The sequence below is a fragment of the Chelonia mydas genome, chromosome 4 (assembly GCF_015237465.2).
Source record: "Chelonia mydas isolate rCheMyd1 chromosome 4, rCheMyd1.pri.v2, whole genome shotgun sequence".
In the NCBI taxonomy this organism is placed as follows: Eukaryota; Metazoa; Chordata; order Testudines; family Cheloniidae; genus Chelonia; species Chelonia mydas.
The window spans coordinates 133584584-133607440 of NC_057852.1; the positions used below are offsets into that span (position 1 = coordinate 133584584).

The 22857-nt window shown below is 46.8% G+C and overlaps 1 protein-coding gene and 1 long non-coding RNA gene across 11 annotated transcripts in view; one reads left to right on the forward strand and one right to left on the reverse strand.

Annotated features, from left to right (window-relative positions):
* Nucleotides 1-5695, reverse strand: part of LOC114021162 — a 58853-nt gene extending 53158 nt beyond the window's left edge. For all 7 annotated transcript variants that reach the window (XR_005225266.2, XR_005225264.2, XR_005225263.2 and 4 more), the window contains exon 1: nt 5400-5695. This is a non-coding gene — a long non-coding RNA (uncharacterized LOC114021162). The remainder of the gene's footprint in view (nt 1-5399) is intronic.
* A 62-nt stretch (nt 5696-5757) lies between these two features.
* Nucleotides 5758-22857, forward strand: part of RNF24 (ring finger protein 24) — a 79465-nt gene continuing 62365 nt past the window's right edge. The window contains exons 1-2 of one of the 4 annotated variants that reach the window (XM_037898325.2): nt 5782-5916; nt 20033-20064. In XM_037898325.2, the coding sequence (XP_037754253.1) occupies nt 20033-20064 (32 nt within the window). In that variant the 5' untranslated portion in view covers nt 5782-5916. Of the gene's footprint in view, nt 5917-19822; nt 19961-20032; nt 20065-22857 lie in introns of those variants that run through there. The other 3 variants (XM_037898326.2, XM_037898327.2, XM_027829384.3) reach the window with 3 other exon arrangements.

A 22857-nucleotide genomic window follows, 5' to 3' on the forward strand; every position in this document is an offset into this window, starting at 1 on the left:
CTTAGAAGGCCACGGGTTGCACAGATGTCTATGGCTAAAGATCAGAAGAATTAAAAAAAGAAATAAACCTGAATCTCTCTACCAACAGTGCTAGACTGGGAATAGCTGAACATAAGATTTAAACATGCATGTACGGTCAACCTAAGGCCCTCTCCCCACAACTACCTCAAGCAGAATTTTGTAATCAGTTTGTGAAACTCTCCTCTGGGCCAGTAAAAAACATGGTTTAGAGTGATGTCCACACTGTAACTGCTCTGTCTGTATCTGTGGCTAGACAACATTTGGGCATCTGTCTCCCCATGCTACAACAGTGCATTCTGGGAAAATATGGGCAGCCATCCCATACTGCCTCAGAAGAGCATACACAAAGAGTGGCATTAGCAACATGTGGGACAACGTCCTACTGCACAGACAGCAGGGAGGAAGGAGCACTGGCCACACTGGTTACAGTGGCATGACTGGGAGGGCCAGCTGCACTGCATAAAAAACCCAGTGTGCTGAACTGGTTCCAGGGAGACAGCCAGGTATAATGTTGGCTTCTGGGAAGAAACAAGACACTGTTCGCAGCCACAGTTACTGAGGCCTAGATCCGCAAAGGTGTTTAGGCTCCTAAATCATGGAAGCTAGAAGCCTAAATATCTTTGAGGATCTGGGCTAAGTGCACAAAAACTATGCTTAGGGCCCGCTAGTTGACCAATCTGGTTAATAGTCTCAAGGGCTCTTCTATCACTGTTTTATATAACTTTGTGATCCTATTGAAATCTGGCTTCAAATTTATCTTTCCATCTAAGCAACTTTTTCCTTTTTCAGGGGGCGGGGGTAGGGGAAGGGTGGAGCACAGAAGTACCTACTATTGGCAAAAATGGAGTCAGCTTCATTCACATCCTGGTACTTTTGGTGCATACACCCTAGCATCGTGACATCATGCTGATGCACTGCTCTGAAAACCTCCTTACACTCCTATTCCCCCACTCCCTCTAAGAACGTTGTGATGCAATAGAACCTTAGTTGTCTTCAAAGACGGGGATGATGATCTGTTACTTGATGTTATCTAAGGAGTGTGTTATTAAAGGCACATAATGCTAAGAGCATGCACATTTCCCTGTTGTTCTTACTATGATGCATAGGGTTACCATCCATACATGTTCCAATGGGTTTATTCCATTTTTTTCAGAGAGGATGGATCCACAAGTGCTAGGTGCGGGATGGGTCGGGGTCCCAAAAACCATGTTGGGTCCCATGTAGTGCTGTTGTAGCCATGCTGGCCCCAGGATATTAGAGAGACAAGGTGAGTGAGGTAATATCTTTTATTGGATCAACTTCTGTTTTGAGACAGACAAGCTTTCGAGCTTACACAGAGTTCTTCCTCACATGTGGGAAACATACTCAGAGTGTCACAGCTAAATACAAGGTTGTGCAAATTACTCAGCGTATGTATTTAACACATATTTCAAGTTTCAGAGTAGCAGCCGCGTTAGTCTGTATCCGCAAAAAGAAAAGGAGGACTTGTGGCACCTCAGAGACTAACAAATTTATTTGAGCATAAGCTTTCGTGAGCTACAGCTCACTTCATCGGAATGCATCCAATGAAGTGAGCTGTAGCTCAAGAAAGCTTATGCTCAAATAAATTTGTTAGCCTCTAAGGTGCCACAAGTCCTCCTTTTCTTTTTACATATTTCAAGGCCATTCAAGGTGAAGTGGCCCACTAACAACCCTCCAGTCATGGGGGGAAGAGGGGAGGAAGGAAGGAAGGGAAGGGGAAAAAGGCTGCTTGGGAAGGGGGTTGTTAGTGGGTTATAGATTGTTGTAAGAAGGTGATACGGTATTCTTGTCTTTTTATTGTTTTTCTGTGTGAGTTCATTTGCGAGTGCAGTGACTGCCTGGTTTCACCCACATAGCTGTTAGTGGGGCATTTACTGGGCTGGATGAGGTACACCATTTGTTTTGATAGGCATAGGTTGACCAGATAGCAAGTGTGAAAAACTGGAACACTTTTTTTCCCTCGGGATGGGGTCGGCGTATAGTTGTGCATATAAGACAAAACCCCTAATATCAGGATGTCTGATTACCCCCAGTAGGCATCAAGTATCAGAGGGGTAGCCGTGTTAGTCTGTATCCACAAAAACAACGAGGAGTCCAGCGGCACTTTGAAGACTAACAGATTTATTTGGGCATAAGCTTTCGTGGGTAAAAAAACACTTCTTCAGATGCCTAAGTAGGCATGCGTAGGACCCCTTGAAAGGTGGGTTGTGGTAGGTGTTGATCACTCTAGCAGCGGAGAGATATCTGCAGGTTTTGCATCTGGTGTTCTGGCAAGGTCTGTTGCCACTTTGGGTTGGTATGTCTTGGGGCTAGTCTACACTGGCAACGCGCAGCGCTTTAACGTGGCTTGTGTGGTCGCGGCAGAGCCACCTCCACGAGGGGCGCGGCTCCCAGCACTGGTGCACTGTCTACACTGGCGCTTTACAGTGCTGAAACCTGAAGTGCTCAGGGGGCTGTTTTTTCACACCCCTGGGCGAGAAAGTTGCAGTCCTGTAAATTGCCAGGGTAGACAAACCCTATGTCTGTGGAGAGCTCACTGTGGGTGAACCCTTTTCACAAAATGACCACCCTGTACCTGACCTCTCAGGCCTCATTCTCAAAGGAAAACTGCACAGCACCACAACGTCCTCAAAAGACAAGCCTGGGAGTTTAAAATGGTAACTTTTATAGATATTAAAAATCATGGACTGAATAGAGACACTGGATTTACAGCTTATTACAAAAACTATAACCCACTAACAACTTTCCCACCACCGCCAGCACCTCGACAAGCTGCCTTTTTTTCCCTTCCCTTTCTTTCTGCCCTATGACTGGAGGGGGTATTAATAAGCCACTTCACCTTGAATGGTCCCTTGAAATATGTGTTAACTCGTTATGCTAAACAGTCTGTTCCACTGTGACACTCTGGGTACATGTACACTGCAATTAAAAACCCACAGCTGGCCCATACCAGCTGAGTCAGGCTCAGCAGGACTCAGGCTAAGAGGCTGTTTAATTATGGTGCATACATTGGAGCCCAAGCTGGGGCTCGAGCTCTAGGACCCTGCATAGAATCATAGAATATCAGAGTTGGAAGGGACCTCAGGAGGTCATCTAGTCCAACCCCCTGCTCAAAGCAGGACCAATCCCCAACTAAATCATCCCAGCCAGGGCTTTGTCAAGCCTGACCTTAAAAAATTCTAAGGAAGGAGATTCCACCACCTCCCTAGGTAACGCATTCCAGTGTTTCACCACCCTCCTAGTGAAAAAGTTTTTCCTAATATCCAACCGAAACCTCCCGCACTGCAAGTTGAGACCATTACTCCTTGTTCTGTCATCTGCTACCATTGAGAACAGTCTACAGCCATCCTCTTTGGAACCCCCTTTCAGGTAGTTGAAAGCACCTATCAAATCCCCACGCATTTTTCTCTTCCGCAGACTAAACAATCCCAGTTCCCTCAGCCTCTCCTCATAAGTCATGTGTTCCAGTCCCCTAATCATTTTTGTTGCCCTCCGCTGGACTCTCTCCAATTTTTCCACATCCTTCTTGTAGTTGGGGCCCAAAACTGGACACAGTACTCCAGATGAGGCCTCACCAGTGTTGAATAGAGGGGAACGATCACGTCCCTCGATCTGCTGGCTATGCCCCTACTTATACACCCCAAAATGCCATTGGCCTTCTTGGCAACAAGGGCACACTGTTGACCCATATCCAGCTTCTCGTCCACTGTAACCCCTAGGTCCTTTTCTGCAGAACTGCTGCCTAGCCATTCGGTCCCTAGTCTGTAGCGGTGCATGGGATTCTTCCGTCCTAAGTGCAGGACTCTGCACTTGTCCTTGTTGAACCTCATCAGATTTCTTTTGGCCCAATCCTCTAATTTGTCTAGGTCCCTCTGTATCCTATCCCTGCCCTCCAGCGTATTTACCTCTCCTTCCAGTTTAGTGTCATCTGCAAACTTGATCTGGAGAATGGTGTGGATTGCACCCTCAGCATTTATGAAGATATTGAACAAAACCGGCCCCAGGACCGATCTTTGGGGCACTCCACTTGATACCGGCTGCCAACTAGACATGGAGCCATTGATCACTACCCATTGAGCCCGACAATCTAGCCAGCTTTCTATCCACCTTATAGTCCATTCATCCAGTCCATACTTCTTTAACTTGCTGGCAAGAATACTGTGGGAGACCGTGTCAAAAGCTTTGCTAAAGGCAAGGAACAACACGTCCACCGCTTTCCCTTCATCCACAGAGCCAGTTATCTTGTCATAGAAGGCAATTAGATTAGTCAGGCATGACTTGCCCTTGGTGAATCCATGCTGCAAGGTGGGAGAGTCCCAGAGCTTGGGAAGCAGCTTGGCGTCTACTCTGCAATTAAAGAGTCCTTTAGCCTGAGCCCTGGAAGTTCAAGTCAACTGGCGCAGGCCAGCCATGGGTGTCTAACTGCAGTGTAGACGTACCCTCCGAGTACATTTCCCAGACTGGAAGAATAGCTCTGTGTAAGTTCAGAAGCTCGTCTCTCTCACTAACAGAAGTTGGTCTAATAAAAGAAATTACCTCACCCACCTTGTCTCTCTTTTGGGTCTCAGGAAATGCAACCATATTGTCCAGCAGGACATTTTATTTCATTTTATTGAGCATCTGGCTGTGTTCTATGAGCTTTACAATGCCTCAAAATAAAATCAGGACCAATTCTACATAACACAGCCCCAGTCCATCGTAAGTAAAATACAGGTTTCAGAGCGGTAGCCGTGTTAGTCTGTATCAGCAAAAAGAAAAGGAGGACTTGTGGCACCTTAGAGACTAACAAATTTATTTGAGCATAAGCTTTTGTGGGCTAAAACCCACTTCAGTTATCCCATAGCCAAGCCCTGAAGAAAAGCCTTAGAGGATAAATAGATCAGCTTTACCAAAAACTTGGCACCATGGACAATGCACCTGTGTGATACTAGGATGGGATGCCCCACTCTTGGTCATAACCAAGGATCACATGTTAATGGGGATATTATCTAGGCGGCATTACACCATTCAGTCTTCTTTGTCACTTCCCCCCAAGCTCTTGATCACATAACATTCCACGGCAAGTGCAGCAATTGCTTACGTGGAGAAGCAAGATTAGGAAAATATTAATTGTATTTTGTACTTTGCCTTTTTTAATGCAGTTTAGCTGGTGGACATGGGACTAAGGAACCAGCACCACCCTACTCGTTAGCTCTCTACCCGCCATTAGGAAAGCTCTGTACTGGGATACCCAGAAAGCAGTTCCCCCCAAATCATGAGGTGGCTTAAAAAACAAATCATGAGTTTGGGGTTCCTTTTATCTGCCTTCTGGCTTTTTTTGCACATTTCTCTGTGGCCACAAAGGGCTAGGAACTCACTTTTTGAAGAGAAACGAAAAGCCAAGAGTCTCACATAATCACAGGACTCCCGGAGCTGAGGCTTTCCGAAAAACGCCAACCATCCCGAGCCGCGGCATAAGAGGTCGCACCGCCGGGGCAACCCAAGCCAGCGACGCCCGCGGGCCCCTGGGGGCGGGGTGGGGACACGGCAGCCAGGCCCCACGGGCCCAGCCTGGGAAGGAGGCGCGACCAGGGCTCCGGCCCTTGCAGAGCGCGGACGAAGCGCTGGAGGCCGCAGGAGCCGCCGCGGGAGCGGGCGGCCGCCGAGCCAGACACGCCCCCCGCCGGCCCCGCCCCCGCGCGGAGCTCCGGCCTCGCTCGGCGCAGGCGCAGAGCGGGAGGTTCCCCGCGCGAGGCAGAAGGGGAGTGGGCGGGGCCCTCCAGATCCGGGTCCCTGGCGCTCTGGCAGAGCCGGGCTGTGTGTCTGTCTGTCTGTCAGCGGGAGCGAGGCGGCTGCGGCATCGACGGACTCCCTCCGCCAGGGCGGCATCTCTGGGTGAGTGAGGGGCGGGGCTCCCCGCCGGGGTGCAAGCTGCAGGGAGGGGGGGAGAGCTCCCCCAAACCCCCCCCAGGTGCAAGCTGCAGGGTGGGGGGAGAGCTCCCCCAAACCCCCCCCGGGTGCAAGCTGCAGGGTGGGGGGAGAGCTCCCCCAAACCCCCCCCGGGTGCAAGCTGCAGGGAGGGGGGGAGAGCTGCCCCCAACCCCCCCCGCCCCCCGGGTACAAGCTGCAGGGAGGGGGGGAGAGCTCCCCCAAACCCCCCCCGGGTGCAACTGCAGGGAGGGGGGGAGAGCTGCCCCCAACCCCCCCCGCACCCCGGGTACAAGCTGCAGGGAGGGGGGGAGAGCTGCCCCCAACCCCCCCCCCCCCCGTCCCCCGGGTGCAAGCTGCAGGGAGGGGGGGAGAGCTGCCCCCAACCCCCCCCCGCCCCCCGGGTGCAAGCTGCAGGGAGGGGGGGAGAGCTGCCCCCAACCCCCCCCCCCCCCGCCCCCCGGGTGCAAGCTGCAGGGAGGGGGGGAGAGCTGCCCCCAACCCCCCCCCCCCCGCCCCCCGGGTGCAAGCTGCAGGGAGGGGGGGAGAGCTGCCCCCAACCCCCCCCCCCCGCCCCCCGGGTGCAAGCTGCAGGGAGGGGGGGAGAGCTGCCCCCAACCCCCCCCCCCCCGCCCCCCGGGTGCAAGCTGCAGGGAGGGGGGGAGAGCTGCCCCCAACCCCCCCCCCCCCCCCCCCGGGTGCAAGCTGCAGGGAGGGGGGGAGAGCTGCCCCCAACCCCCCCCCCCCGCCCCCTGGGTGCAAGCTGCAGGGAGGGGGGGAGAGCTGCCCCCAACCCCCGCCCCCTGGGTGCAAGCTGCAGGGAGGGGGGGAGAGCTGCCCCCAACCCCCCCCCCCCCGCCCCCTGGGTGCAAGCTGCAGGGAGGGGGGGAGAGCTGCCCCAACCCCCCCCCCCCGCCCCCTGGGTGCAAGCTGCAGGGAGGGGGGGAGAGCTGCCCCCAACCCCCCCCCCCGCCCCCTGGGTGCAAGCTGCAGGGAGGGGGGGAGAGCTGCCCCCAACCCCCCCCCCCCCGCCCCCTGGGTGCAAGCTGCAGGGAGGGGGGGAGAGCTGCCCCCAACCCCAACCCCCCCCGCCCCCTGGGTGCAAGCTGCAGGGAGGGGGGGAGAGCTGCCCCCAACCCCCCCCCCCCCCGCCCCCTGGGTGCAAGCTGCAGGGAGGGGGGGAGAGCTGCCCCCAACCCCCCCTCCCCCCGCCCCCTGGGTGCAAGCTGCAGGGAGGGGGGGAGAGCTGCCCCCAACCCCCCCCCCCCCCCGCCCCCTGGGTGCAAGCTGCAGGGAGGGGGGAGAGCTGCCCCCAAACTCCCCCTCCCCCCAGTTGTACGCTGCAGGGAGGGGGGAGAGCTGCCCCCAAACTTCCCCTCCCACCCCCCCCCGGGGTGTACGCTGCAGGTTGGTGATGGGGAAGAGTTTCTTGTTCCCCCCGCCCCAGGGTCTCACTGGAGGACGGGGGCACTACAGGGAGGAGCTGCCCCCTCTCTTCCTGGGGCTTCTGGCAGCCGGGAGGGGCTCTGACCTGCTCTGGGGGAGGAGACCTGAACCCCTTGGAGGGCAGAGGGAGGTGAGCAGTGGTTGCCTGCTCAGGGAGGGGAGCCTCAGCCCCTCCACCTGACTGAAGTGGGGCAAGGAGTGGTGCGAGGAGGATAACTTGGCCTGAGAGGGAGAGGGGATGGAAGGGGAGCATCTTTCTGTGCAGCAGAGCCCGGGGGGCCATCACGCGCTCCCCTTCCTGCAGAGCGGTTGGCATCAGCCATGCCCCGTGGGGAGACATGCAGGTCCCTAAATCCCCGACCCAAGTTCTCAGTTTGGTCTGGTCATATCTGGCTGACATCCTGGGCTGTGCCAAGGTTGCCAGCAAGTGCAAAAGAGACGCCCCTCTCAGGGCTGTGTCAGAGGTGGGTACAATCTGCCCAGGATGGCACAATCGAGTGTGTCCTCTCTGTTGCTCTGTGCTGCTGAGCTGTCTGGTGGAGAGGTAGGGCAGAGAGGTTGCTGCTAATGTATTGTTGTAGCACATCCTATGGCTTTTTAGGGGCTGAGACACACATCTGTGATTCTGATAAAAGCATCATCTTCATATTTAAATTGTATCATGAGATGGACTTTCTGGCCATGCAAGCACATACAGAGACAGTCTAAGCATCCGAGAAGCTGCTGTTTTTGGGGTGGTTGGTAGATTACACAGCGGAGAATGTTGGAGAGAAAATGCACCTTCTGCTTCTTGGCTTGCATCATATGTCTTTGTTTTAGGGTGCACGGGCAATGCACGGGTTAGGGAATCTGTGAGTTGATGGGAGGAAGTCTTAAAGCATAAAGACTTGCTATGGAAAAGATGTATTAGGTCGTTTAGTCTGTTCCCCCAGCCAGTGCGGAATTGTTCCCAGAGGTGTATTTGCTGGTGCAATACTCATGATGCAGGGCTCCGTTAATATCTGTAATGTGTAAGTCAATCCAAGTAGCTCTCCTCGAACCTTCCACGCACACCATGTGCAAATAGCTAGGTGGTGCCAAATCCTCCACATCTGTGTATGTGTGTTGGATTTCCCCCCACATACACCCCCCTTGACAGGAGGTTTTGATTACATATTGCTCTGGCATGCTCCCCGTCTTTGATGTGGAGTTTCCTGTCATGGATAACGTGTTCAATATCACGTAACCCAGCTCAGTGGCTCCTCTCACAGGGCTGCTGGAAAATAATGAGATGCATTCCTCATTCTGATTTTTACAAAGGAATAATGTCTGGGCTCTTGAGCTGAAATTTTGTTTCACTGGCTTTTCTTTGTTTTTGTTAGTGCTCTGCAGGGCTGTTTCAACTAGGAAGGGCTCCTATTCACAGTCTGCAACTGACTTTAAGCCAAATAGAGACAAGAGCTGTATGGTTCTGTTCTTTTATTTAATCATTTCTCTTTTGTACCTATTTTTTGTCTGTGGGGTGCACACTAGCTGGAGTGTTTCCTTTCCTTAGCTGCATAGTTCACATTTCATTTTTGTTATTTATTTGTTTGTGCTGTGTGTGGAGTAGCAATCAGCTAATTTAGATTAGGTATGTTGGAGAACTATATCATGAGTATATACTATATCGAATAGACATATAGCAGTCTAATGTTAGCTGGTAAACTAAATGGCAACTGAAGCATGGTTCTTATATTAATTGCTGAGAGCCCTCTTCTGTTTTACCATGTTTCTTTATTCAAATACAGAAATACAGAAGTTAGTGATGGAAAAGATCTATTACAACAGATAAAGTCCATCCCTCTCCAAATGCAGGCTATATATACCTCTTGCTACCAGAAGCTCATTAAGGCCCTAATTCATAGGAGCACTTAAGTTCATGTTTGATTTTAAAGTGGACTTCTCACATGCTTAAAGTTAAGCATATCTGCAGAGCACTTATGTTGAGAGGAAGAAGAAAAAAAGGTGTGTGAAGGTGAATAAAATGTAGATCCCCTACCCAGAGTCCTGCCTAATTTAAAGGGCAGTTCTAGTATGAAAAAGGATTTGCAGTGCAAACAGGGAACAGATCTATTGACTACACCAAAGTGCCATTTTTACAAGATCACTATCTGCTTTAGTGGGGTGGGGGACAGAAATGGAAGAATTTATTCTTATGAGTAGTGGTAGAGCCAAAAGAGCTCTGTGAGAGAGATGCATTTACTTCTGGATCATGCTTCATCAACAGAACTAAGTTGCAGTTACAAGACCAAATTCTGCTCTCTGGTACACCTATGCAACACCTTTGAAAATAGCTGGTTGGTACAAGTGTAACTGAAAGCAGAATTTGGCCTGCAGAATTTTATCATCATGATAATGCAGAAATAGGAAAGAACCCAGCGTGACTTGTAGATTGTGGGTTGAGTCTAGTGCCTGCAAACAGGAAAAAACTGTCTTTTTTTTTTTTTTTTACTTATAAACTGGACAAATTTGATATGAAATCAACCTCACAATATTAGGCTGCTGAGTCACTTTTCAGAGTGAAGCCATGCTTAAAATCTCATGTCCTGTTTTGTTTTGAGTAATACATACTGTACAGAACCATATCACCAAGGTGGAACCTGTTCCTAGGCGCACACATTTGATGTATTAATTTTGGCAGTACCTGTGTGCTTTATCATGTCAAAATTATTGAACTGAAATAATTACTTATCTTAAACAATAGTCCACCCTGTTATTGCTTAGTAAGGGAAATATAATATACCAGAATAATTCCAGGTGTAACTTCTAAGTGTGTGGAGTTACACCATAGATAAGTTTGGCCCATTTAGTTCAAACAGTGAAATGGCTTGTCTTGATAAACTACACTGATGAATAAAACAAAATTTGCCCATATTCTTCCTGTTTGAGTTATGAGACAGCAAAAATGGAATGGAATGTTTCAGACTTTATTCTTGATCCCAACCTGGGTAACCTACAATGTTTATTATTAAACTAAGCAACTACAATCTTCTTGGTATGTGTTTATATCAGATGTAAATAAAACTACTTTAAACTAGTTACATAATAAAATTAACACAGGTGAAACAGATTATTTATTCAGTTACTGTATTCATAAAGCACTTCCTCTGGTTACTATATTTGGAGTGCTAGGCAATCTATAGCAAAACCTTAAAGAAAATCTTGGCCCAGAGCCCAGAAAAACTAGCTAGTTTTTCCCTCAAATAATATAGAAAAAAAGAAAATAGTCTCAAAAGGAAGAACTCCTTGGGGGCGGGCAGAGATGCCAACCTACCCTAATTTTCTGTAATGCTCCTGATGTTTACATGTAATTATGAAATTACTAATTCAGGTTTAAGCCTACAAATTTTGCAAGCATGCGCATACTTAATGAGACACACACACACACACATGCACGCCTGACAAACACAGCAAATAGTTCCGCAGCTGTGGGGGGCGTTCTTCACCACCCTTATGGCACATGCACAGACCGCACAGTGAGCGTCTGATAGGAAACAAGCTATGGAGATTTTGAGTGGGCCAAGATGTTGCTTGTTTCCCTGCCCAAGCCACGGGCTGTGCTCTAACTGTGACCCTGCTGGACTATGTTGATGTGCTCTAGGTACCTAGTGTGTGCCAGTAAGGTCCGCTTGGGCAGTTAGTGCACGACATGCAGCTTTGTGGCTTGAATGGTGAATCCAGTGCCCCAAACTCCATTCAGAATCACTGCAGCTTGCCTCCTGTCAGACCCGCACTGTGCAATCTGCAGGGGGGGGGGCAGCAGGAAGAGAGAGGGAATGGGACAGAGGAAACTCAACCTGATAAGGAGGCCCAGAACTCATGTAGGTAATTAAGGGCCCTATGCAGAATAGAAGGGCAGTTTTCCTAGGGCTGATCCTCCCCTTCTCCCTGTTTAGGGGTGGGGATTGGGCACAACAAGGGGGGGGACATGCCCTCTCCTTGGTCATAGATAGTTGGGAGAGGTCCAGGTTTCTCTGTGGGGGGAGAAGTCCCAGTTATTTTAACATGCATGGAAATGCATCTAAAATGCACCACAAGTGTTCAAGGCATTCCCCTAAACCCTCCCATCTTTATGTGGCTTTGTACCTTTGGCCCTTGCTGCTGGTCCAAGCAATCTCCATAATTCCTCCCTAGCTCCCCCCCTCCCGCTCGCAGAAATACCCCTGAAAGTCTCAGAGCAAAGCCATGGTATCTCTGGGAGGGGTGGAAAGAATCCAAAATGTACTGACCAATGTAGGAAGGCCTTGTACCAGATGCCAGAGACAGCCAGGAGAGGCAGTGTGGTCTAGTTGTTCAGGCCTGGGACTGGCAGCCAGGGGAACAGGTTTCTAGTCCAGACTCCCACTGGTGCATCTCTATGTGTATAGTACATGCTTTAGCCAAGGGAGACTCCAGTAGATCTCCTCAAGGCGAGGGGGAGGGGGAAGTTCCACTTGCTGCCGCAGGCTAGATTCAGTTGTGCGTTCCAGACTGAAAGCAACTAAAACCCAGGTATCTTTGAGTGGCTGCTGACATCAGCGAGGGCAAATCCATGACCGCCATCACCAGAAGATTGTCCGCTAGTACCGCTACATTGATCAGAGCTGCCTCCATGACATGAGACTGTTTGATTCCAGGGCAGATTTGAAGAGGCCCTGGGGGGTTTTCACCTTCCTCTGCAGCATGGGGCACGGGTCACTTGCTGGACGATTCTCTGCACCTTGAAGTCTTTAAACCATGATTTGAGGACTTCAATAGCTCAGACAAAGGTGAGAGGTTTATTGCAGGAATGGGGGGTGAGATTCTGTGGCCTGTATTGTGCAGGAGGTCAGACTAGATGATCATAATGGTCCCTTCTGACCTTGATGTTTATGATTCTAGACTGAGCTCTGTATCATCTGATCCAAGTGGTATTGGGGCTTCCCAGCCAACGCTTCCTCGATAACCTCTCCTGAAAAGGGTAGATGAGAGACTAGACAAGAGACTGGGATAATAACATAAAGTGAAGGCTTTTTTATGCCTATGGACCACACCTTTGCACATTAAAACACAGGACCCTTTCCATCTTTATGCTTCTCTTCAGTCATCTACAAAGCCAGCACTTCTCCACTGGCCTTAAGCTCAAGCTCACCATTAGAAACTCAACCAGGGGTGTTTGTTCCCTCCTGCTCGGACATTGTAGCAGCAGTGAGGGCCCATCCTCTGCTGATCTAGCCAATGAAAGTCACAGCAAGCATGACATCTGTCCTCTTGGCAGATGCATCAAGGATGGAACTGGGAACCTGCAGACTTGAAAGCCTGAGCTGCATCAGTTTGAGCCAAAGCTCTGTACCTGGGGGCTGTAAAAACTTATCCACTGGAACAGTGCAGAAGGGGAGCCTGTAACACTCACCCACCCACCCACCAGTATGTTACACAAGCAGCAACTGACTTTGTCATAGGCTACGGATATATCAGGCTGCTGCCATCCAAGTGCCATTCCACTGGATAATTCTCCTGCTCTTGCAGTGGTAGAGATCAACAAAGCTATTTTACCCTTCACAGAACATCAGTAGAATCAGTGATTCTAAATAGAACACAAGGTGGTCTTACGGGTCAACCTCTACTGCTGCTCCAGCTTTTCCCCTAGCCGTTCACTCTCTCCCCTGTGCAGTCAGTAAACCAAGACCAGCCCTAGGGTAATGCAAAGGCAGAGGAAGCTTCTTCCTGGAGATGATAATCACTATGCAAAGCCTTTGATCTCAAGGTATGAATTTATATGGGGAGCATTCATACCCCAGTGGAATGCAGCAGCTGTTTAAAGGTGACCCATACAGCAGAAAAAAATTGTGACCCATTTTAATTCTTTATGATGTGTATATAAAGTAGGCCTGAACGTTTTTGCTTTGGTTTAGTTCTTAAAACTTTCACCCCAAATATTAGGGTTTCCGACTTTCTGTTATGGCAGAACATCTCTGGCTCATAGCTGGATCTTGTAATATGTTCTGAAGCTGGCTAGGCTTTGGCTTAGCTATTGCGGGAGATAGAACTGATATCAAAGTTGCGCATTGTTGACCCAAGACATTTTATCTACAGTTTTGCAACTTTTCTTCTAGGCCTTGTTAGCTGCATTGTCCCAGAAGACACTTGGCTCAGAGGCTTGTAGTTGGAGAGGCTATTTCAGATATACAAAGGTCTTGACCTGCTCACAGCCTTGTAAATGACAGGTTTCAGAGTAACAGCCATGTTAGTCTGTATTCGCAAAAAGAAAAGGAGTACTTGTGGCACCTTACAGACTAACCAATTTATTTGAGCATAAGCTTTCGTGAGCTACAGCTCACTTCATTGGATGCATACTGTGGAAATAAGGCTCAGGGCCTTGAATTGGAAATGAACTGTGAGCCAATGGAGTGTATAGAGGTACAGGGGTGATGTGATTCCTCTAGCTAGGGAGCTGGGCTATCATGTTTTGCACAAGCTGGAGCCTCTTGGTTGCTTCTACCTTAACCATAATAACCACTCTCCTGGAGGTGACCCATTCTAAAAGGTACATATTTGCTGCAAAAGTTAGGAAGTTAAACCTCTGAGCTAGTGGAACTTATTGGCCATTCATCTGGAGGGGACAGTTGAACTATCAAACCAGCAATTGACTACGATAGCCTCTTATTTATTAACTAACTTATAAACTATACCTCTTATAAACTAACTTATTTATTCCTGAAAAGAGAGAACGAGATATTTTTTTTCCAAGCAGCAAAGATAGTCTATTCTACAAAATCTGGTGGTCCCAGCAAACTACAAGGGCCTGTTAGTTCTCTTAGTCATCATTTTATAAATATTTATAATATGGTAGTGTCTAGAGATCTTAGAATCATAGAATATCAGGGTTGGAAGGGACCTCAGGAGGTCATCTAGTCCAACCCCCTGCTCAAAGCAGGACCAATCCCCAATTAAATCATCCCAGCCAGGGCTTTGTCAAGCCTGACCTTAAAAACTTCTAAGGAAGGAGATTCTACCACCTCCCTAGGTAACGCATTCCAGTGTTTCACCACCCTCCTAGTGAAAAAGTTTTTTCCTAATATCCAACCTAAACCTCCCCCACTGCAACTTGTCCTGTCATCTTCTACCCTGAGAATAGTCTAGATCCATCCTCTTTGGAACCACCTCTCAGGTAGTTGAAAGCAGCTATCAAATCCCCCCTCATTCTTCTCTTCTGCAGACTAAACAATCCCAGTTCCCTCAGCCTCTCCTCATACGTCATGTGTTCCAGACCCCTAATCATTTTTGTTGCCCTTCGCTGGACTCTCTCCAATTTTTCCACATCCTTCTTGTAGTGTGGGGCCCAAAATTGGACACAGTACTCCAGATGAGGCCTCACCAGTGTCGAATAGAGGGGAACGATCACGTCCCTCGATCTGCTGGCTATGCCTCTACTTATACATCCCAAAATGCCATTGGCCTTCTTGGCAACAAGGGCACACTGTTGACTCATATCCAGCTTCTCGTCCACTGTCACCCCTAGGTCCTTTCCGCAGAACTGCTGCCTAGCCATTCGGTCCCTAGTCTGTAGCGGTGCATTGGATTCTTCCGTCCTAAGTGCAGGACCCTGCACTTATCCTTGTTGAACCTGATCAGATTTCTTTTGGCCCAATCCTCCAATTTATCTAGGTCCCTCTGTATCCTATCCCTACCTGCCACCGTATCTACCACTCCTCCTAGTTTACTATCATCCGCAAATTTGCTGAGAGTGCAATCCACACCATCCTCCAGATCATTTATGAAGATATTGAACAAAACTGGCCCCAGGACCGACCCTTGGGGCACTCCACTTGATACCGGCTGCCATCTAGACATGGAGCCATTGATCACTACCCGTTGAGCCCGACAATCTAGCCAACTTTCTACCCACCTTGTAGTGCATTCATCCAGCCCATACTTCTTTAACTTGTTGACAAGAATACTGTGGGAGACCATTTCAAAAGCTTTGCTAAAGTCAAGAAACAATACATCCACTGCTTTCCCTTCATCCACAGAACCAGTAATCTCATCATAGAAGGCGATTAGATTAGTCAGGCATGACCTTCCCTTGGTGAATCCATGCTGACTGTTCCTGATCACTTTCCTCTCGTGTAAGTGCTTCAGGATTGATTCCTTGAGGACCTGCTCCATGATTTTTCCAGGGACTGAGGTGAGGCTGACTAGCCTGTAGTTCCCAGGATCCTCCTCCTTCCCTTTTTTAAAGATGGGCACTACATTAGCCTTTTTCCAGTCGTCCAGGACTTCCCCCGATCGCCATGAGTTTTCAAAGATAATGGCCAGTGGCTCTGCAATCACATCCGCCAACTCCTTTAGCACTCTCAGGTGCAACGCATCCGGCCCCATGGACTTGTGCACGTCCAGCTTTTCTAAATAGTCCCAAACCACTTCTTTCTCCACAGAGGGCTGGCCACCTCCTCCCCATGCTGTGTTTCCCAGCGCAGCAGTCTGGGAGCTGACCTTGTTTGTGAAGACAGAGGCAAAAAAAGCATTGAGTACATTAGCTTTTTCCACATCCTCTGTCACTAGGTTGCCTCCCTCATTCAGTAAGGGGCCCACACTTTCCTTGGTTTTCTTCTTGTTGCCAACATACCTGAAGAAACCCTTCTTGTTACTCTTAACATCTCTTGCTAGCTGCAGCTCCAGGTGCGATTTGGCCCTCCTGATTTCATTCCTACATGCCCGAGCAACATTTTTATCCTCTTCCCTGGTCATTTGTCCAATCTTCCACTTCTTGTAAGCTTCTTTTTTATGTTTAAGATCTGCAAGGATTTCACTGTTAAGCCAAGCTGGTCCCCTGCCATATTTACTAGTCTTTCGATACATCGGGATGGTTTGTCCCTGTAACCTGAATAGGGATTCTTTGAAATACAGCCAGCTCTCCTGGACTCCTTTCCCCCTCATGTTATTCCCCCAGGGGATCCTACCCATCAGTTCCCTGAGGGAGTCGAAGTCTGCTTTCCTGAAGTCCAGGGTCCGTATTCTGCTGCTTACCTTTCTTCCCTGTGTCAGGATCCTGAACTCGACCAACTCATGGTCACTGCCTCCCAGATTCCCATCCACTTTTGCTTCCCCTACTAATTCTTCCCGGTTTGTGAGCAGCAGGTCAAGAAAAGCTCTCCCCCTAGTTAGTCTTGATCAGGTTAGCAATCTTTTATGCAAACACATAACAAACACGGTCCCTGCTCTGAACAGTTGACTAGGAAGCGGCATGTAAAGGGAGGGGAACGCTATCAAATATACAGTTTTTATGTACACACAGAGTTTTTTTCATCATCATGATGTAAAAGTACGAACCATGCGGAGCAGCTTGTCCTCAAGCTGCTATTAATTGGCTGATTTCTTGTAGGCATCATGGCAGAGGTGTGTCTTGAGGAGAGGTTATTGGCCTTACAGTACAATTCAGTGTGGGTGCTCAGTGCATAAGGGTCAGTGTGGAAGAAGGCATAAGGTATGTTTGTGTGAGAAGCTGCCCAATGGGTGGAACAGAGGAGGCAGGTTGTAATGTGATAAATCAAGCTCAGATAAATAGGGAAAGGCAGAGTTGTGAAGTTTGAGAAGCTTGAGCTTGATTTGTTGCTATAGGGAGAGCCAGAGTATGAATACAAAGAGAAGGTGGTGAGGCAAAGGTGGTGATCTTTGTAGCTGCTTTTTTGTATGGCAGTGCTAGGGGACCAGAAGGGGGAGTCAGCAGTCATTAGAACCAATGAGGGCCTGGATGAGAGTATTGACTGTTAGGACAAACAGAAGAGGTTAGATCTTTAAACAGGATGTGAAGAAAGACATAACTTAAGTTACAGCCTGGATGTATGAGGTAAGGGTGGGAGGAATTCAAGATGGATGACCCACAATGAGGCTCAGCTACGGAGGGTGGTGGTGTGTTGGCAGTGACAGGAAGCGGCATTAGTGAAGAAGGTTTGGGGGGAAATCATGAGCTCAGTTTGGCTATGTTAAGTGTAAGCTGGTGGAGACTTCTCGGAGGAGAACCGTTGGATAGACAGGCTGAGATGAGCGAATTGAGAGAGATGGCTTGAGAGCCCAGAGGATAGATGTGATTCAGCAATATATAGTACTTGTGGCACCTTAGAGACTAATCAATTTATTTGAGCATAAGCTTTCGTGAGCTACAGCTCACTTCATCGGATGCATACTGTGGAAAGCATGCATCCACGGTATGCATCCGATGAAGTGAGCTGTAGCTCACGAAAGCTTATGCTCAAATAAATTGGTTAGTCTGTAAGGTGCCACAAGTACTCCTTTTCTTTTTGCGAATACAGACTAACACGGCTGCTGCTCTGAAACCTAGCAATATATAGGTGACAGTTTAAACCTCTGTGAGCAATGAAGTCACCCGCCTATGGGGATTAAAGAAAGGAGAGGAGAGGATCAAGAGTGGAGCCCTGTGGGACTGTCACACAGAGAGATGGGTGTGTGTTGAAGACTCCCACCCTACTGAAAGATTCTGAAGTGATCCGAGAGGTAGGAAGAGAACCCAGGAAAGATGGTATCTCAAGCCAAGAAAGGACATGATTTTTAGCAGTATCCTATCAACAGTGCCAGGAGCAGCAGAGAAGTCAAGGCAGATGAAGGACAGACCCTAGGATCCAGAGAGGAAATGATCATTAGAAACCTTGGGGAGAGCAGTTTGTGTGGACTGGAGAGGGTTAGGAGGGACTGGGTGGAATCTAAAATGGAGGAGAGGCGCTCAAGGCAATGGCATGTTCACTGAGATGGAGGTGGGGCAAAGTTAGAGAAGCAGCTGAGTTAAGACCACAGCAGGCTTGTATTTTGAGTGAAATAGGCCGGAAAAGGTTGAAAGGTGAAGGAGGAGAGAAAGGGGATGGCTGAGAGTGGGAATGCAGTAGGTTGATTAGTTAGGAGAGAATGGAGTGGAAGACATCATTCTGACAGAAGGAGAGGATACATGTTGGCAGGGAAAAGCAGAAGAGAGTGAGAGGGAAGGGAAGGGAGGTTGTGGTGGCGGCTTTTCCTTTAGAGAAGAATAGTCCATGGCCTGGACTTGGGAGACCTGAGTTCAATTCCCTGCTCTGCCACAGACTTCCTGTGTAACTTTGAGCAAGTTTATTTAGCCTCTCTGTGCCTTAGTTCCCTATCTCATAGGAGTGTATGAGCAAAAAAGCCGTTAAATATTGTGTGGGGCTCAGATACTTCAATATATGGGGACCATATAAGATGATCTGACAATTTTTTTTCTTTGAAAAACAAGCAAGATTTTGCAAAGAGTGAGTTAAATATAGCAAACCCCTAATAGAGTTTGAGGTATGGGAGTCAATGAGGATGGAGAAATAAAGCTGTTTGATAAGAGTCTACAGCAGTACTGAAGGAGGGAGAGAAGAGAGTTGCAGTGGAGGAAGCCTGCATGATCGTGAGACTTTCTCCAGAGATGTTTTTGGGCATGAGAAGAGGAGGAAGCAGATGTGGGAGTAAACCAGGTTTAGGCGTCCAGTTGTTATAATATATCCCTCTTTAGTAGGTTTTTAAGGGCACTGTCAAGCTATCAGGTGTTTCTAGGTCCAAATTTAGATTTTGTGGGTTTGTTTTACAGAATTCATAAAATTAAAAAAAAAATCTTAGTATTGAAACATTTCATCTGGACGGGTTATGACCTTTAACAGTGTCTTAGTTCATGAGAACCTTTGCATGAAACTGTCTTGTCTACTTTAGTTAACCACCCTGGCCAAAGTGATAAGAAGGTGGAAAGTACAAAGATATTTATATTTTTGTTTGCGTAATCTAGAGTATTAGCCATCCAGGAATCAATTTTCCAATATGGCTTTTAACTCTATAATGATTTGAGGAAAAGCTTTATAGTAAAAAAGAATCTGAAAGTATTGTGTCAGAAGAATACTAGCAATGTTCTGATATTAAATCTGATATTTAAATTAGAATTTTATCAGAATTTTAAAAATGTCTTTTATCCACCTGCCCCTACTTTCCTGTGTTTAAACACATAGCCTGACCACCTTTTTATTTTTAAAATTAAAAGGCTCTTTTTAAACCATCTTTACGTTTGAGATATACAAAGAACACATTGAAAGCAAGAACACTGTGGACATACAGATTAATGTACTAGAGAAATATAATCACCAGAAAGGATTACTTTAAATTGTATTTTATATTTAGGGATTCAGTATATTAAAGTGAATCAAAGAAAAAAAATGCATATCTCTTCAAAGTAGCTAGCTCATTATTGCATTTCTTTTTATACTCAAGAGGAAAAGACCATTATTTTTAAGAACACTATTGTTATAGAGACTCTGTCACTGGAACAATAACTCTTATCTGATGGGACTAATGCATTCTTGCCCTCTGATCGATCATTAACATTGTTTTTATGAGTGCCTCTCGATTGATGATTAAAAACCAGTGGTGCTGTTTTAAAAACCCATCTCTCATTTTGTTTGTTGGCTGTGACTGGCATAGCAGATGTGTGAGTCAGTTACAACTCCTGCGCTTTGTCAGGGCTGTCTGAGCTGTATTAATTTAAAACACCACAGCTATCACCCCAGCAGTGCCAGTGAGACGTGGGGTTAGTGGAGTTCTTTGTTTGACAACTGCTGCTATATTGTGTGTGTTTGTTTTGTTTTTAATTTCTTTACAGATGTCCATCTCCGTTCAGATGTCCAGTTTTCTGTAAGTTGTGCTCTGATACCAGTAGTTAAATACAGGAAGGGCCTGCTCTGTAGTGGTTTAAATATCCAGCATTACTATGGTAATAGCAGGAAAGGCTTGGGTATTGGGGGTGCACTGTTTTTTCTGTTCTCTCACATTAGGGTTCATGTACCTGAACTCCTATAAATCGGTGCTTTTAAGATGAACAGACTCCTAGTAAAAAGAAAAGGAGTACTTGTGGCACCTTAGAGACTAACCAATTTATTTGAGCATAAGCTTTCGTGAGCTACAGAAGCTTATGCTCAAATAAATTTGTTAGTCTCTAAGGTGCCAGAAGTACTCCTTTTCTTGTTGTGAATACAGACTAACACGGCTGCTCCTCTGAAGCCAGACTCCTAGTAGATGATTTAAATGCAAAGTTCTCGCCATTAGAGAAAAGTCATGAGAAAAGGCGATTGGCATGAAATATGTCAGATCAATATGAGCTAGTCTGGTTTATGAAGGAAACTTTTGTGCTAACATGAAAATTTGAAATATTGGGAGTGGAAGTATTTAAACTGGTGATTTGATAACGATAAGTTAAAATACAAGAAGGGACTGTTGTGACTGCAGACTAATGTACAGTATTGTGATTGCAAATGGACATTTGTAATTTATGTTGCTTCATAGAGAGGGTATATGCATGTGCAGTAGCTGCCATTGCACTGGCAGTCTAAATTCAAAGCCATGTAAAGTCCATGTAGTCAAATGTTGCAGTGCTAATATTTATCAAGTGACGATAGCGCTGATCAAGTGTAAGAGCAGTGAGGTCATTGTTACAAAATGTGCGTGGGCTCACATCAAACTGTAATGTGAGTTCTGTTTTTAGCTTATTGTTTATACATTTGGCCTCTTTTACATGCTTACACAAAGAATGTTGCATGCTGAGTGTGATACTGTGACGTTGCTGAAAAGCAGAAAGGGAGTGACTGCTTTTTCAGCTGCATGTTTGCATGAATGGGGATAACTCGTAGCATTCACTGTAGTAGGAAAAGAGCCTGAGAACAGAGATGTGGCTTCCCTTTTCGTGCTGTTTAATTTCTTTCTCAGCCATTCTTTACGGCTTGTCTACATGCGGAAATTGACTGGCATATCTCTAACCAAATAAATATTCTGCTATAGCTGTGCCAATCAATTTCCCCACATAGACCAGGATTAGATACAATTTAGAACTTCAGTGGAGGTGTCAGTCGATTTTATTTTTTAAGAGATTTATATTGGCAAAAGCTTACTTTTTACTCTATCTAAATTTTGGGTCAGATTTGACTTGATTCCCTTCAAATAAATTGTCTGTTATATCATCTGTCCATTGTTTAATGCACTTTCTATTTTGATTTCTTTTCATTGTCTGAGAGTGTTTTTTATGAGACAGGAACTAAATTCACAGTAGAATCTTGCTAATGAAGGATTGAATAAATATGACTATTTAAAAATCAAAGGTATTGTATCACAATGTAGTCTGTTTTGAGAAATGTAGTTGTAATGACAGATAATACTTCACAGTACTTCCATAGATATCCTATAGTATATTTTTACAAGTAATTAAATCTTAGAAGTGCAAGTCTTGACTACAGAACTCTGCCGTTAAACCTTGGCTGTGAAATGGGGTGAGACTGCCAGGATTTTTGAGAGAATTATCAGGCTTGCTGATAAGAGAGGGAGGTTCTGCTGAAACTATGTTTTGAACTTTTCAGTGTCCAGTGACCAGAGCAAAATAAATTCGTTTTTATGGAGCCAATGTATCAATTGTTACTTTCCTCCTCCAACAACTGAGACTGTAAGACAGTGCATAGAGAACATCTCTGTGACACATTTTCTTCCACAAAATGTCATGATGTCATTCATAGCTCTAGTCTAGACTGTACAGTTAAATGGACGTAAGGCAGTTTACATCGACCTGACTCTCTGTGTCTACACTAAAATGTAACTCCCACCGATGCAACTCACCCTCCGTCTCCACGAGAGGTGTAGCGCTTAGGTCGATGTGGTTAAGTTAACGTAGTGTCAGTGTAGACACTGAATTGCTTACGTTGACTGTTGCTGCCTTTTAGAAGCCACCGCACAGTGCCCCACACTGATAGTTAAGCAAGCACTCCTGGTGAGGATGCACACCGCTGACACAGGAGCATAGTGTGGACATGCAAATGCGATTTAATTACTGCAGTGGCTGTATGTCAGCGTAACTAAGGTCATCGTAATTGTATAGTGTAGACTTGCCCATAGGTTTCTCATGGTGCTTCATACATGGCAGGAATTCATCTTGGACGTGAACTCAGATGTTTCAACTACCTTGTGTAATAGTCAGACTGACTAAAATAGCAGTTGGGTTGAATTTGTTCTTGCATGCCATATATTATGGAGCAGGGTAGTTCTCAGTCCTGACTCTGCTTACTTACGGGGGAAAGAGTAGTTGTTCTTTAATGGGAAGCCAGATGAGGGTTCCTCATCTGTGACTTTCTGTGTGGTAGCAGTCTCTGCAGGATGTGGATTGTGCTTTGCTTTCCTTTACATCAGGCTCAGAACTCCTTTAATTTGCTAGTAAGAGAATAATTCTAATCCTTTTCAATGAGATCAATGGATTAGTGGCTTATAAAATTGCAGGGATTATCTCTCTCTCTTTTTTTTTTTTTTTTTTTTTTTTTTTTTTAAGCAGCACACCACCATTTGTGTACCCAAAGTAGTATAGGTTTAAGAAGGAATCTATTTGCTGTTAGTAAGATTTTTTTTAATTTAAATATTGAATTTATTTGTAGAGTTTTTTAATAAATCCAAGAA